The 17,871-nt window shown below is 35.9% G+C and overlaps 1 protein-coding gene across 2 annotated transcripts in view; it reads left to right on the top strand.

The window, feature by feature from the left end:
• SLC9A9 (solute carrier family 9 member A9) overlaps positions 1 to 17,871 on the top strand; it is a 174,994-nt gene that overhangs the window by 87,905 nt on the left and 69,218 nt on the right. For both annotated transcript variants that reach the window (XM_065748030.1, XM_065748031.1), the window contains exons 10-12: positions 6,440 to 6,553; positions 8,270 to 8,381; positions 11,798 to 11,951. In XM_065748030.1, coding sequence (XP_065604102.1) covers positions 6,440 to 6,553; positions 8,270 to 8,381; positions 11,798 to 11,951 — 380 coding nt within the window. The remainder of the gene's footprint in view (positions 1 to 6,439; positions 6,554 to 8,269; positions 8,382 to 11,797; positions 11,952 to 17,871) is intronic.

Below are 17,871 nucleotides of genomic sequence, written 5' to 3'. Positions count from 1 at the left end.
ACGAATGGATCACTAATTCCTGTATAATATCTTACTTCAATAGGCAGGTAAGCTCTCTGAGAATGGCACTAGGAATTAAAAGAAAAAAATTCATTAATTCCTACCCATATTGAAGCAGAGGCTCCACTAATGCAGTGTTCTGCTTCAGATTCTGGTACTCAAATCTGCAGAGTAATTTCAAGTACTGCAGAACATAACTAAAATAGAGTAGTGTTCTGCAAAGTACTGCTAATAAACCAACGTTTAACTACATTAAGTTTCTAGAAGAATAAATAGAGATGAAATAGTCAGAATATCATACAATTCAACATTAGTTAGAGCAAGTTAGAAGGAAGGTGCTTTCCATATGTTAGTAAAGGGTAAGGTCTTGAGTCAGTCCACAGAGACTTGAGGAGAACAGACAAAAAAACAGCACATGTATGGAGATCTCCAAACACATAGCTACAGCATGGAAAGTAGCTAAAGTACTTTGTAAGCACTCTTCTAATTTCAAGTATGCCCTGAACAAAAATGGATTATTCTGTCATCAGAAAACTACAAATAAATACTGCTACTGTTTCCTGGATGAAGATAAAATAGGTCCTGATTTGTATTTCTAGCACATTTTTCACAGAAGTCTTACATATTGTAAAAGAAAGCATTTATATGGGCCAGCAGAGGCTGCAATACAACAATTTCTACAGAAGAGAGAAGAATGTCTTTACATAGAACGTTGGATTTGCAAGGGATTGAGTTACTATAGCCATGGACGTCAGAAAATCTTTGCGGTCTTGATTTTTCCCAGAAAGTGTGGAAAAGAGACACCATGGATTGCAAAAGATGAATTTTTTCTCAGGCTAAAAGGGCTACATAATGATTAATAGTTCCTAATATGCCAAAGGCTATGTAAATGATTTTTTTTTTTTCCAAACACTCAAAACTTGGCAGGGAATAAACTGCTTTTATGAACACATTGCTAGAATTATTAGAAAATGTTTCCTATCAGCAAATTGAAAAAACTGTGATTGTCCTCCTTGGAAAGTGAATTGATGGCTTGAGGTTTAGACTGTGAGAGCAAGTCAAAAAAATGCTCGAGGGATGGGAGTGAAAAAAAGATGATATTGATTTAGTCGTTTGCTTTAAAAAATACAACACTGCAGTTCCAAATTCTAACACATGCAGAAACTCCTTTAGCATAATTATTCCTCTATCAGCTAACAGAACAGCCATCAATGTTCCTAAAAATGTCCAGATGCATCCCTAAACACAATGATTCCAGCACTACTATCAATTGCTGACTAGCCAAGACTTCTTTAAATCCCTTCAAACGATTCTACAACTGCAACCTGTTTTGCCCCATCTTGAGGAGAACTCTTAATACTTACAGAACAACACAGTACTGCTAGAGGAAGTGTACAGAATGCTAAATGCTAAAACAAATGTTTTAAGTACAGTAATCCCTTTGCATGTTTTCTTGATGCAGCTGAGCACTGAGGATTTCTCCCTCCTTTATACCTGCAACATCTCAGAGAATTGGATATTAAAAAAGCTCTTTGATGGTTGTTTCCATTTTTTGAACCAAATAAAAACTTAGATTAGAAGTTCTAGGAGCAACAGCATCATACTCTCTGCCTTGGCAATACTTTCCATTAAGGTGACATTCTCAGGTCACTTTTAGGAACAACTTAATCACCAATTTATAGTTGTAAAGGTTATTTGTACTGCAGGGAGAGGAGGCAGACTTCTAAAAGACTTCCTCTGTTGCAAACATGTCTGGAAGTAAAAGTTTGCAGAAATCCCCTTCCTAAGCAACTTTATTACAAGAATAATTACAGAAACATTAGTTTTCTACAACTAGATGTAGAGTTTATTGAAGTCAGCATATAAATTCTCATGAGTTTCTGATTCGGTTAGATTATCACAAGAGCATACCAACATGTCTACTGCTCTTCATGCCTTACACATGTAAGTAACAAATATATTGAAGTTTAAATTTTGAACAGTGCCTCTGTTATTCTCTTTTATCAAAAAATTGATGAAAGTACTTTATGAGGGCTGATTTTAATCATGTAATTAAAGATTTTCCCTTGTAAATACAAATTCTATGCTTTCTTACACTCTGAGGTCAAACTTCTAAAAAGTAAAACGTACAGAACTTCTAAACATCATCTCCTTTTTGCTCTCATTGATTGAATTAGTTAAATAGCAAGAAAAATACTTGAATTTATCTTCTTAATCTTAAAAATTTCTGGTTTAAACTTCGTTTGTTCAGCAAAGCAATTCCAGACCTATTAAATTTTAAGAAAGGATTTGCATTAACATCTGAAACAAATATTTTTCCTTTTATTTTTCCTTTACTGTTGCTAGTCAGAAGTTAGCATGTTCTACGCCTCTAATACATCCATCTTCTTGAAGATGGAACTTCAGTGGTGGCGTGCAGATTATGCCACAAAGAATAATCAGACTGTAAAAATACAAAATACTATTGACCTTTCTTCTCCCCTGTTGCTGACATTTTCTTTATTTCTTCTCCCTTATAGTTTCCCACTTCTTCCAGAAGCTTTAGGAATCTTTTACATGTCCCAGCTTTAGAGAGAAATAGAAAGTTATTGTGTGCCTTCCATAAATCTGGTGGGATAAAGTTTATTGAATTTAGTAGCAAAGTCTACTGATAAAAAAAAAAAAGAAAGACCAGAACTTTTCACCAAGACAAAAAGAAAACTTGTAAGAATTTTCCTCTGTTAGTGTGTTTGTAACCTCACAGTCAGAAATGCTCAGATACCAAAATTGTACCACATAAAAATTATAATCTATCATGAATTTGAGTTAGTTTTACTGATTCTTTCATCTAAGCCTGTTATTCTAGAGATGAACACTATATCACTGTGCTGCAAAGATTCATTACAGCTGCATAAAAGATTTCAGGCAAGAGCTTCAAATTCAATTATTCTTCTTCAGATTTTGAAACTTCTAATCAAAAGAGAAAGATTAAATAAAGTAATTATGCTATAATAAAGACCTCTACAATCTTACAAAAAGTAAGATAGCCTGAACACTCACTGCATTTTAATTCAAAATAGGAAAAGCAATTTTCATCAACTATTGATTTACCAATATCCTTGACTTTGTGGAACATTTTTGACAGCTGTGTTCTAATTAAATAGCATTATTCAAATATCATAAATTTTAAAACCATCACTTAACACTAACTACTTGGGATTTTTTAATAGCTCTCTGTCACCTCCAAGTCTCTCCTACAATGTAAAATCAATCTTACATGTCAGTTTCCCAGCTGATCTTGGCCTACTGCAACTTTCTCTACTTCAATGGTATGCAAGGATATATTCCTGTAAGATATAACCCATATACAGGCGGCATTCCTCCATGCTAGCTAAACTGAATACCTACAAGAGGTGGATGACATTCCTTCAGCAGGTATTAAGTGGAAGAACATAACATTACCATGAGGGAGTAAAACTCAGAGGTTTGCAGGAAGCAAGTTCTTGTGGATGTCATTCAGTCTTTACCCATTACTCTCATACTAACATCGCTCCCCTGAAAGAATGCAAATTGTAATTCTGCCTCAATCAGTACTCTGACAAATTTTACTCCCTTGAGATGAAAGAATGCTGTTTAAACTATTAATATTTGAGAAACGTTACATTCTCCGTTTTCTCAGCAATAACGGGATTGTGGCATTGAATACGTTCATTTTCTCCTTCATAGATTCTACTTTTACTACAGCAGAGATGGAAACGTAATGTGTTCCAACCTCCAGGTGCACTAATTACTTACCAAGATAATCTCTCTAATGCTCAGTGAAAATTGTAGTTCTATCAAATGGATCGACTTGCAAAACCTGTTATGCTGTAGTTCCCTGGTCTGAACTTAATTGTGAGGGTTGGAAAAAAAGAAAAGAAGGTGTTTATCTAAACTTAGTGTTGTCTTACTGTAGTAAGACCTAAAGCATACGTAATTTACATTCATTCCTCTATCAATAAGATCTGAACTGAAGCGATTCTTCCCAGAAGACTGCAACTCAAAATAGATTTTTTAAATGTCTCTCAGAGCACTTATAATGGCTAAGGGTAATAAAAACAACAGCATATTTACCAAACACTGAGTTTTTAAATGCTTAAATTACATCTTAATTTTAATAGCTATTTTTCATATCATCTTTTGTAATATCCACTTTTTACAGATAAAAGAATTAAAGTAATGCAAATAGTGTCATTAATTTACTCAGCTAAACTTAAATCCAGTGCCCAGATTACACTTTTTCTTTACTCCATACAATACTCGGCTCTGAGAAATGTTGACATTACTTCAAATTTATCTTAATTTATCACAAATCTTATTTTAGAACTATAAGAAAATTTATAGGCTTTATGGAGAAGTAGAAACTGCACATTACAGATGAGAAGTTATTTTGTTTTATACAGAAAAATAACAATGCTATGTATACACTGAAATGGTTTCTAGTATAATTTTCTGGTAGCCCTAGGGAAACTAATGGCAGCATACAATCATTTTAATGTCAATTTCATTTAAAGTAGAAAGAGGTTAGTTGCCTGTGTGGGAGACAAGGGAAGAGAATTTATGGTTATGAACAAAATACTTAAGGACTGTGTCTAGACAAGTTTGCTGAGAGAAAAGGATTGAAAAGTGTAAAATCAATAATGTCATGAAAGTACTTCAGGCAGGAGTTAAAAGCATGAATCTACTGTTGAAGACTATTGAATAAGAATGTATAGCAAAGAAAACAGTGATACAGCAAACCTATTTTCCTTCAAAAACTATACATTAAAAAAAAACTCTGAAAATAAGAAACTTTAGTTTCAGAAACTACAAGCAGAAGATTAATTTTACAATACTTGTAAATACCAAAGTTGTAAATACCAAAGTCTGGAGTGAGATTTTATAAGAGAAGAGTGAAACACCACCAAGTCAAAACCTCTGGAGAAACATCTCATTCCATCAACTAAAGCATACAGTGTGACTTCTCACAACAATGTCCCTTCCTCCAAAGATTTTTTTTATAGATACACATGTATAGATACATAAATCCTGTCATGACACTCCTGCAAGACTGTTTAAAAATTAGAAATACTCATCAAGTGACATGCCCACAAAGCAAAAGGACCGCATTTCCCACAGTAGGGAAATGCAAAGATGTATGACAACCCTTACTGGTCTCTAGATCTCATGATTTGAGTCTTCTTGACAAATAGTTTCTCATTTAAATTTAATTTAAATTTGAATAATTTAAGTCTACTAAATTGCAAATATTTATTGTGTTTGTTCTCATGTTGTTCAGCAGTGCAGCACAAAATGGGGACTATAGAATGCGAGCTTGAGATAACTGATTGTGCTGCCACAGGTTCCACAAAGTCCTCCCATACACTACTAGGCTTTATGCCTCTTCCCCTCTGAAAGAGAGTTTAAATAATGATTCTGACAGCTCTCATTTTTCCTTTGTTAGATCTTAGTGACTGCTATTAGATAGTTATTTTTAGAAGCATAAACATATTACAAAAAGTACATAAGCCCATGGAAGATGAAGAAAATATCTCCATAGTAACATTCCTGATAGAATGATTTCTGACTGTTTGTAGACAAACTGACGAACTTCAGCCTTAATTCTGCATCTCCTGAGACACAAAGTGATTTCAGAAGTGTAAATCCTCATCTTCTCTCCTCTCTAGTTATTCTACAGCAATGACTGATTTTTTTCCAGATATGAAAGAAAAAAATTATATTAGATTTTATATAATCAGCTGCAAGGGCAATCATCCCCACAAAGCAAATGAACATTCTGGCTTTGTTTATTTGGAAGCTTTTTTTTGGTACAGAAGAAATCCTACCATAATATTGTATTCTAGGCTTATTTTATAATATATTTAAATGCTATACTAAATACACGTACTTTGGTTTGAAAGGAGTATTTCACACTGATTTTCAAATAATGCAATAAAATTCTCACCTACATAATTATATTTGTAATAACAATAAGGGTTATGTTATATTTTAAAGGCATAGGTACTTTAAAGTCCACTCTAGATTATTTTTTTCCCCTTTCTTGCCATTATTTTTCTATCCCCATTACTGTAGCATGCAGTCACTTTACTCAAGTTCAAGCCATTTCCCAGGCTCACCTGTGTCAACATGACCAAAGCAAAATCCCCTCAGCTTCTTTGCAGTTTGCATTGAAAGCTGTATAACTTAATTGCTATTGCGGCAGTTTACCAGTATCCATACCAAGCTTTAATACACACACCTGAAAAAAAAAGTGTGACTTTTAAAGGAAAGTCACTAACTATACATACCACTAACTGGTTTTCAGATTCCCCCATGAAATGAATTTGAATTCTTTTCCCTTAATCCAAATGATTCTGTATTCTAAGGTACCGTCATGATAAAGAGTGTCAATTACGACTCTTGTGTTTGTGTTCTCTTTCAGTTGTTTGAGTTCATGAATTTCTTAGCCGAGAATGTTATCTTCTGTTATATGGGACTTGCACTGTTCACCTTTCAAAATCATATCTTCAACCCTCTTTTTATATTTGGTGCATTTGTATCCTTTGCAGTGAAGAACTTAAAGTAAGCATTTATATTTATGTGCATGTATAAATAATGTGTCCCATCTTTTAAAAAAAAAGTCAACAAGCTCCTTAGATCTCGAAAAATCTAGTTTTCATCAGGTCCAAAGAAATCACCTTTATTATGGGTATCTCAAAATCTGGCTTGATACATCTTAAAACTGCTACTGTTTTGCAGATTCAATACGAGGTAAGAAGCTATAAACAGTGGCAGAGATCCCCCAGTTGATTTAAAAGTTTGTACTTGGAGTGGGAAACTGGGACACATCTGTGTGGACAAGTGCAGGACAAACAAAACTATATGTTCCTCACCCAGTGCAGATCCTGAGATTGTAGAGCTGCCTCCATGTAGAAACATGCCATAAGCAGAACTTCCCCAAACCTACTAAAATCATATTGTCCTGAGGAATAAATTAATGGCTGAGTATTGCTCAGATCTTCCCTTCTTTACAACTATTTCCAGGGCACACAATTATTTATATCACATGTGCCATAGAGAAGAGTAAGAAATTGTCTTTGGTTCTGCCACAGTTTCTCAGCCAGTCAGTGGTACCACATACAACACAGCAGTATCAGTTCTTTTCACCCTAACCATTCACATAATGATTTTTCTTCAATTCAAAGCAGCAGCCCTTCTGCTCATCGCTTTTTGATAAAAGTCAAAGCTTTGGAAGTTGGAATTACACAGTTTACTTGCATTGAATTCTTGTGTAATTTCCAAATGAATAAGATGTGCAGCACAGTTCCATTAGCAAAAAGTTGTTTGAGATGGCAGAGTGGGCCCCGGGAGCCACCCACCACCTCAACACAAGGGAATCCAGCACTAGGTGTGGGGAGAAATTGAAATGTGAGAGCAGCTCTCAGGAGCCCAGCTGGAAGCCTGTGTTGCAGAGCACCATCAGGACCTTTGTTTCCACTCTCTAGTCTGAAGAGTACAGGGCAAGTGAAGCAACTGCTAATGCTTCTTCTCCCAGGTATGTGGAAGCTTTAAGCAAGCCTTGGCATCAGTGCACTCAGACACTGCCACTCAAGTGCTTCATTGATTCTACAGTGCACAGCACATCTCAGACACTTATAACCATAATTTAGCCCTGAGAGTCACAAGGCAGAGGAAGTACGGAACTTGATAAATGCACATATAACACATTGTAATCCAGTTTTTTATATTAACCTGAAATAGCCACATTTCTTAAAGAAATTTTTGTGATAGTTCCACATACATGTAATAAAGAACTTTTGTTAAGAAAAAAATGCTGAATATAGACAATAGGAGCTGTCAGGAAACAAGAAGGTAATCATGTTCAAAAGCATATTCTTTTCAAATTGCTGCTGAAGGAGATAGTGCCATCTCTGCAATTGATGGCTTTGATTTGACTGAAGAACTGTAGATGAAGTCGTGTGATACAAATGTGATGAGTGAAAGAAGAGTGATTGAAGTGGGATATGTAGTGATGAATCTGAAACCAGGAAGTCTGGGGAAGATGGTCTCTTCCACTGTACAGTTCTATAATGAAATTGGAACCAGAAGGATGTGATACATAAAATAAAAAGACATTATCTCCCTTTATATTTTAATTACACATTTAGAACAACTATTGTAGAAAAACTAAGTTGAACTTAACTTCAGGTTTCTTTGTTGTTTTTCTCTCTAGTAGTTCCTCCACTATTTTCCTCAACATCTTACATTTTAGGTAGCTGTCTTTGTAGCCAGAGCTTGCAACATATATCCGCTTACTTTCCTTTTGAATATTGGTCGAAAACAAAAGATTCCCAGGAATTTTCAACATATGATGATGTTTTCAGGTAAGTGCAACGCAATTTTGGTATTGTTCCTGTTTGCATCACTGTCACCATCAGCTAGCAGTAATATATCACAAAGAAGTCACTGTCTTAGAATTAAAGATGCATCCTCAAAGCCACTGAAGGAAGTGAACATTCTTGGCAATTCTCTTTGCTCTGGACCTGTTTTAGTTAACTTTCTTGGAAACCTATTACCCAGAAAGTCTGCCTTATTGCCAGTTTGGAAATACTATGTTTTTATGTTAGGTTGGTTTGTAGTTTAGCTGACAGAATACCAAGCAATGAATATCAAACTTTCAAGGTGACCAGGAGGCATTAATTCCACAGGCACTTCCACATGTATTCCAGCTGCTATCTGAGAAGTTTACTCTAAATTCAGGTTTACTTTCATTATTTTTTAAAAACTGTTTAGCATTGTAGGATTAAAAAAATCCAAGAGAAAGCCAAGTTCTATCCTCAGTGCATTGTCCACTGAACTGTTAAAATCACAGCTAGAAGCTGTATTTTTGGACTTGCACAATCTAGAAATACCTCCATTTGATTTTCTGAAGCAACTTAGAAAAATTCCATTTTAAGTAAGAATATTTGAGAGCTGAAAATATTTGTTCACTGAAAGACAGAAAAATGGATCCCCCAATGACACTTATGAAGTCATTTTCTAAGGTTAGAGACACAGCACTTCTTTGTCATTTTCTTGCTTTTGATACCAAAAAAAAACCCCTATTCCTACTTTTATAGACTCAAGTTCTTGATTGACATCCCTGCAATACACTGATCCATTTAGGCAGGTAACAAGTAGAACATTTGAAACTTCCTCATCAGGAATACTCCACATCAGGGTGCCTCATTTACGCCTGTATAATTCCATGTATCTAGAGAGCAGCACAGTATTTCATTTCTATATCTGTTCAAAACTTCTGCTGAAAGCTGCCACTGAAAATGTCAGTTAATGTCAGCTAGATTGCAGTCTGAGATGATGACATATATCCATTAGGAGCTGGCGTTCAGACTGCCTGCTCATCTACAATTGTTAGCAGGGTAAGATAAATATGTAGCTCACCCTGGTGAAGCTAGCAGGTGGCCAATTAGACAAAAGCATGAAAAAAAGCTTGTGATCATTGCTTATCCAGATTCTACGGACATTTTCTTTGTTTTATTTTTCTTCAAAGTACAGATTCCAAATGTTGAATAATATATTTTTAACAACTTTGTCCTCATTTCTCACAGATTTCATTCTCCACCAGGAGAGAGGCAGAAAACAGCCAGTAACTCAATGCTGAGAACTTGCACACACACACTTAATTCCAAATACAATCTACAAGCTGAACACTGAAAGTGTCTAAACTGCGAATGTTAAAAATATTTTCTGACTATTTTAATTGCTTTCAGAGTTTGCATTTTGTGCTCAGTTACCAGTAGTGTTCTTCCATACTATATACTGTGCTGTATGATGTCTAGCCTGTGTACAATGATAAACAGAAGATTACCAGAATAGACACATCTCTGCTATGAGTAAGCAATAGAGTGAATCCAAGTTGGGAGGAACATCCTTATTGCCTATACAACATCAGCAGAGCTTTTGAAGTAATATTTTGGTATAGCTCAAATTTGAGTAGGTCATGAAGAAAACTGGACTTCAGCCACCGTGCCATCACAAGTATAGAAGTATGGAAACAATTTTGGATCATGTTCGCTTGCAGCCTTCTTGCTACTAAATGCAACATTTATTATTCTCTTTACTGAATTTCACAGCTAAGATCACTGTGAATATCAATGTCTGAAAAAGCAATTAGGATTGGGTGGATGAATTAGACTTGGAAGGGGATTATGTAGCATTTTGATATATTACATTCTTCATCTGTTTATCATAGGCCTCTAGCAACTCATTATGAAGGGTGGATTCACTTTTACAACAATTTTTAATCACGATTCCTGATAAAAATCCACTGTAAATTAAAACTACATCAGTCCCTGCATAATTTAGCCAGAGCTTCTCAAATTAAATTCAACATCAGCTAAAACATGAAGGCCAGCAGTCTCTACTGGCAAGAAAAGGAAATACTTTAGTGTCTTCAGTTTAATTTGAATTATTCACCTTACTACATTAACCATTGCAAAAAATGAACTTCCCAATGGTGGCTCATTCCCTCCTCCCTTAAAATGAGCTGATACTTTTTCTCTATGAGGAAATGGAGAAAGCATAAGCATCCTTGGACACATCTTTTACATAAAGCCTACTTGTTGACTTCTGTGTCATCCTTGTGAAAGTAGATATTTCAAACCTGCTGCCACTGAACCATGCCAGCTGGTTTAACCACAGTTAAGTGCTTCCTTGCAGAAGCAGCCTTCTGTTGTACTCTGCATAAACTGTCCATCTTCTATACCAAATAATGTTCATTCTAGCCATGCACTCCTAAAAGCTTTAGAGTTCAAGTACAAAAATAGTTGCTTGTTAGCAGGTGATTCAATGGCTCTGTATAACCTTTTATTTCACTCTGGTTTTAGTTAGTAGGTTTAATCTCCCGCAGAATATTTTTTGATTCAGTGTATATTGTGTACATATAATGGCTTTGCTCCCTACACATGGTACAATTGTTTTAGGAAACAAATTAAATTTAAGCAGATAAATGAAAAGCATTGGCAAATACAGAGTGTTATTTGTACAATGTATCCTGAGGGCTGGAAGCACTGATGGGCTTTCTTTTCACTCTTTCTTTAATGTGTCACTGTGTGAGCACCTATTTAGCCAGCTTTGTGCTACCCAAAGGGTTGTGCTTTGTTTTTTTCTTTAAACTCACGGTTAGCTTTCACATTAACTTTTTTGTTTACTCAGTTTCTGTAGGTGTATAACTTTATAACTATGGAATATTTCAAGTATTCACAATTTCAAATATGTATTCTGCACTCCCTTTTCAATGAATTTTAAGTATCTTATTAAAAATATTCCTGTTTTTAAATCATTTTTAAGACTGTTCTTACATAGAGAGGTCTGAAGAAATGAAGATTTCTACTGCTTCAAGCAAGAAATGGGTATAGTATTTAGTTACAGATTGTTTTTTCACCAGCCCTTTTTTCTCTCACCTGCTCATTTCATGAGTAGTTTTACAGAAGTGAATAAAACAGGGAATAGACTTATTTTTAACACACAAAGACCAGATTACTGTTCAATATGAAATTAAAGGCAAAGAATTTGATGCATAAGACAAATGTGTGATTACATGTGAATATCAGAGTTGTTTCATTGTCCAGTTTCGCAAAGTTGCTCAGATTTGCATTAAACACCATGCTTTCAACTGTCTTGCATAAGCGTATTATAAATGGAATCAGTTGAAAATTCTGTCTGCCCTTGGAAATGGGTTTGGGCTTGAAAGAGTAAAATTCTTCTCCCTCAAATTCCACTGTTCTCATTTGCTTTTCAGGTTTACGTGGTGCAATTGCATTTGCATTGGCTATTCGAGACACAGAATCCCAACCCAAACAAATGATGTTCACAACAGCACTGCTCATTGTGTTTTTTACAGTCTGGATATTCGGTGGAGGTACAACACCAATGCTCACATGGCTTCAGATCAGGTTAGTACTCTTCCTACAGTAACAACCATCAAAACATAATGTAATCACTATCATCAATCATTAAATTCTTACAGCTTTCTGAAACTCACATTTTTAATAATTCGCAAGCAAAAAGCAAGTACTTGGTTATCTGTTAGAGATGGGTTCCAGACCACAAGGAATAAGTTCTTCCCAGTTTTATTAAGGATTCAGACCTTGGTCAGATAAATCCTCTTTTCCTAAGAAATTTCACTACTGTTCCTTCTACCATTTACTCACAGTATTTAGCATCATCCTCCTCACTGAGGAAGTAATTGCTATGAAGGGAGCTCTTGCACTCATCTATAAGTGCACATTTTTCATAGAAACCTCACATACAGTATACTTACAGGAAAATCAGAAATGCATTAAAAATCTGCCTACATTGCTGCATCATTCAGCTATCGATTTATTGCTCATTATCTAACATATTTGCTCCTTAACAGTAACATTTTCTCAATAACTTGATAGTCACTTGTAATAACAAGAGGTTCAATAAGAGGATGAGAAAGCTGACGAAGTATTTAATTTAAAGACAGTGCCCCACCCAAGATGCTTTTTTGAAAACTTACTTTTAACTACAAGAGTCTGATGTCAAGTTCTAGTTTCTACGTCATTCATTTAGACCTTCCTGCCATAGTTCATCTTATCACCAAAAAAAAATCTCTATATGAATTTGGTTAATATTTCAAAACTCTCATTTACTCTACATATAACATATATTTATAAAATTATACCTAATTAACAAGCCTCTGTATCTTACTTTTGTTATAAAATGCCAGCTGAAGATAACTAAACTGAAGCTTTAATAAAGAGCAGAGAAAAGTTTGCAGACAAAATAAGGAGTACAATCACACTACGTAAACATAAAATGCACTGTATGAACATAAAATGCAGGCATCCACACAACAAGGGGTCATTCTACTCCTGTGATGTTCACTGTCTTTATGATATCTCTGTTAAGCACTGATGTCAATTACGTAGATTGGGTTTGGATATAGACCTCTACTATCAGCCATCTTTCTGAGACTTGAAATTTATTCACTGTCAGCAACAGAGCTGCTCTGTATGGCATCATGAATGTGGGTGAGGAGGAATAATCCCACAAGATGTTGTAGACTGTTGCTATAGTAGGAGGTTAAGAAAAAAGTTCAAAAATACAAGATCCAATTTAAATGTTGCCAGTTGCATAGTACAGTAACAAAAATTTTCTGAGCAGAAAGATGTACTCATAGTCCTTGTATTAACTGCTGGCATTCTTAGAGAATAACTGATTACACCACAGCACTAAATAATACGTTATTTTTCAGTTTATCTGAGAGTTACAGCAAAAGAAAAAAAATAAATACCACCTTTACTCCCTAAGTAAAAGGGCTACAAAATTCTGCTCCTGTCAGACAATGAATAAACCCACACCAGTGTATGAGAATAATATCATGACATATCAACAGCAATACAAAGATAGCCATTTAAGCACGAGCTAACAGTCAAATTGAAGTACCCAATAGATGTGTGTTCAGAGATGTTGAGTATTACCCACTAATGCTTTTGGATATATGTCTCCCCTCATTCCTCATATTCTGATTGAGGACAGCAAATTACATTTTACAGTAAATCTGCAACAAGTGGTTTGGGGATAAAGGATTCTCCAAACAGACAGAAGAGAAATACAAAGCTGTTAATAAAACATGTCCTGTGAAAGTATTGTTGTGCTAGGTATTAGGTCCTGCTTGTTTATCACCACCTCCTGTGCAAATGTTTGTCAAGGGATTTTCAGACTCTGTGCATCTTTCTGTAGCAACTCCACAGTGAATAAGGAGGTTTTCAATCCATGTTCCAAATAAATACTAAGCAGCACTGAGTGGTAACTTTCAATACCATACCTATCAGCCCATTACCTTCGGCAAGTATTTTACAAACTGATTATATCCACATACCTGGCTGCCCTTGAAATACACCATATCTAGTTCACCTAAAGCTTAAAGAAATTTCCAGAACTCCAACTGCCTCTAAATACCTTTGCCAGAGTACATCAAACATTTTCAAGATGACTGCATCAATTCCTATTCTCATCAGATGTATCTCCTTATTGAATTATTCCATGAAAGAGCTCCAACCCAGCAAAGGAAATTTATCAAAACAAACTACTCTTCTACTATTAAAGCATTACCTTCTCTAACTTGTATTGAACTCATGCAACATAATGGAAAGCTCAGCAACAACAACAGAGCAGCAAGATCCCAGGCTACAGCAAGCAAGGATTTTCTCAAATGCAACAGTCATAGGCAAAAAATAAAAATAAAACAGCTGCTTACCTTCAGAAAGCCTCAGGTACACAGGAATCTCCAGAGAGCTACCCTTGCCTCTGCTGCCAACTCTTAAACGATGTCTGGGAAGGGGGATCCTGGCTTTACCTCTTCCAGTCACTCAGGTCCATTGCACACACCTGAGCTCCCATGGGTTGGTCCTGCCTGCCACCAGCTGCTCCATCACTGTTTCAAGCTGTGACAGCATTTCTGCTACAGACCCACATTTTCAGATTTGCTTCCCAAGGTTTCCCAGAGCTCTGCTTATTCTCTCCACTGTTCAGATTTCAAACTACTTTCACTTGTTTCTCACTACTCAACTAATCAAAACGAAACCTGAAAACGTCAGGGTATGCTTTCAAAACTTTCCTTACATGGATGAAGACAGAAGATTCATACTATGCTGGCATAAATGAAGTACAGCTTACTGTAGACAAGAGTTCTCTCAATTATGCATTTGGTTCTTCAATCCATTCTTCATATGCTGAATCACCTGACCAGCCCAAATATATAGCCCTTGTAGGGATTTATCCTTATCCATTTTTCCTGCAAATTTGCATTGAATATAACAAATCAGACTAAGAATTGCAGAAAGACCTAATTAGAGGAATTATCACCAATTCATAATATACTTATATACTAGCAAAGTATAAACTTTTTTAAGTTTTAAGGTTTTTTTCTTCCACTTTCAGAATTAGCAATATAAAACATCAACAGTCTGGATTACTTTGTGGGTTTTCCATATGGTATGGCTACAGCACTGCTTTCTATATATATAATATATATGTATATATATAAATTTATAAGGTTTCATTCAAAATATTTTGAGAATCTGACTTTTAAATACAGTCAACTATTTGACTGAATCTCATGTGAAACACAGAATTATGACATTATTCAGTGTTAGGGTGTAAAAGTATGAAGATCAAAACACTGCTAGCTTCTAAATTCCTACCTATTTTCATATATCTGGATAGGATAGGAAATGAATGTTCAATAGACCTAAGCAAACAAAATACATGAACCAGAAGTGTATGGGAATGCTGCATCTCTTTACTCTTTACTACTCTTTATCTCTTTACTATTAAAGTATTTCTTAGATCACTTATTTTTCCAAGAAGTCAATATTTTGGGACCTTCAGTAGGCAACTCTAATCCATAAAGTCTGCAAATCATCTTCTTGATCTACAAAAAGGGGAAGGCTAAAGCAGCGTGTTTTCTTTACCAGAATATCTCATTAGGGATGCAGGTGAGCAGCAGGGTTAGAAAATGGGCTAAATGCTGTGTCTTGACATCTTGTAACCATGGCAGTGTCTGTCTACCAGAAAAACAAAATGAAACAAAACAAAAAAAAAAAAAAACAACAAAAAAAAAACCTGCTTGTTAAAATAAGATTCCGTGCTTATCCCAGCCCTTCATCAACTGGTTATAACCTGCTAAAAGAGAGAACATTCTGACGGAACAACTATGACACTGGCCAGTACTGTAAGTGCTACAGTTTCAGTAACAGAAATATTCTTTTCATTATTCCAGAACCCTATGGTTGTATTTCCATACCTAGAAGCAGCTGTGTTCTAAGAGATGCTGCAGAGAGGCAGTTTACAATGCCACAGTGGTACCACTCCTAGCTGCCAAGTGGGAAGCTTTCATCAGATTTGGTCAGTACTTTAAGCTTCCAGTACTATTCAATGACAACTTGTCTTTTCGCTTCCCAGCAGAGGCCTTCAAATTTAAAACACAATATTGTGGGCAGTGGAAAGAATTCTGCCTTACCTAGAAAGACAGCTGCTGTAGTAAGAAATTTAGGGGCTGAAATGGAAAACATGTGGCTGAGCCTCAGGGCTCTTGAATAGGCAGTGCTGAGAAGGACCCTTTTTAACACAGCCTAAGAATGAGGAAGAATGCAATTTTAGATCTAAGAATTAACAGACAGCATCCACTTAGCAAAGTGGATGCTGTTGCCTAAATCTGCTGTGCTGTTGGCACACAGCTGGAATCATGTGTTACTTAACACTGTGCCAGTGATCTAACCATTACCACAACTTTCACCTTGTTAACAAATTAAGTGAGTTTTCTGCCATTGCTATCCAGTTTGAGGTTCTGTATCTTTACCTGATGATGAGGAAGAACCTTTACAAATAGTGAGATAGATACAACATGCAGTTCTCTGTTCTGTGGGTAAGAGATAGGCACCACCAGTCTGAGGTATTTGCAGTTTAAGATGGTCAAACAGCAAATTCAGGCAGGAGTCACACCAACCTCAGCCTTAAATTCATCTGAAAGCATTGGCACATACTTGACAACTTCTCACCACAGTGTTTTAAAAGCAAACTGTACTGAGCCCTTTTTATTGCTTGCCAGCTGGTGACTGAGCACCCCCAGCTCCAGAGTCACGCAAGTAATGAGAATCTCAGCTCTTCTGACCACATTTGAACCATCAGAGTGATAAAGTAATTATTTTCTGTAGATTCCTGGACTATAAAACAAATAACAGTAAGCCTAAAGTAAGTCCACATTCCACGTCAAATTGCAAAGTCCCATATAGTCAATTGGCTTAGAAACCCGAAGTACATAAAAGTTCAAGAGAGCTGAAGTTCCTAAGTTATTTCAGAAGTTTGATTTTGAGTGCTTCATGTGATGCTCAGAGGAGCAGTGCCTTCTCAGATTTTCCTGGTGTGAGGAACATCTCCTTACAACAGGTCTTTTGTATACAGGAGAGAAAGATGAAACTAGATGGTAAACCAAAGTTTATTCCCAATAGTTGATACATGAATAAGTATCAGCTTCTGCTTCACATTTCTCCTTCTTGCCTTCCACATTGCTTTGGCCACTCCTTGGAGCACTGCAGAAGCTGCATGCTCTCATAACAGTGCTGGGAACATCTATGGGGTTTCTAACGCTGCCTCTCTGGGAATAGAAAGAGAGAGGGCAAAATGTGGAAAGGAAAACTGGTGATGTGCCTACTGACAGCCAACCAAGGCCAAAGGACTACAGTCAGCTGAGGTTAGGAGTGACTTTTTAGTCTGATTCAGAAGAGCTCAGCCTGAATATTGTGCTCTAACACTGACTCAGCTCATATAGAAGAGCATGAAAGAGTGCATCTCCTTGCAGCAAGTAATCATGAACAAGATTCATGCAGAAATTTGGTTTCTACTACTCCTCATTTACTCCTAAATCAAGTGGAAAGTTTCCCTCTGAGTAAATGAATTTCAGTTTTCATTCTTAAATCTCACATAGGCATGTAAAGATTTTCCCTCCTGAAACACAGCTAGTCCTTGAAATACAAAGAAACCAACAGCCAAGAGTATGTGTTCATATCTTCAAATGATCCATAATTCAAGAGCTATAAATTATTACAAACCTTCTTAATTGTTTTGCTTGTATCCCTCTGAATACATTTCCCTTTTGCCATTTGTCAAGAGGAAGGAAGGTCAGTTTATAAAAGGAAGTTTAATTAATTTTTTTTTCTCTTGGCCTTGGCACATTCTCTTTTTTATAACTGTATTCCTTTGCATAATATTTCCTCTTGAGTCCTGGGAAACCATTTAGTGAAAGCAAAGGATCTGTTGATTTACTATTGAAAATATAATGTCAGC

The sequence above is a fragment of the Cyrtonyx montezumae genome, unplaced genomic scaffold (genome assembly GCF_038088225.1).
Source record: "Cyrtonyx montezumae isolate F1298 unplaced genomic scaffold, pur_monq_1.0 scaffold_5, whole genome shotgun sequence".
NCBI lineage: Eukaryota > Metazoa > Chordata > Aves > Galliformes > Odontophoridae > Cyrtonyx > Cyrtonyx montezumae.
This window is presented reverse-complemented; position numbering and strand designations above follow the sequence as displayed.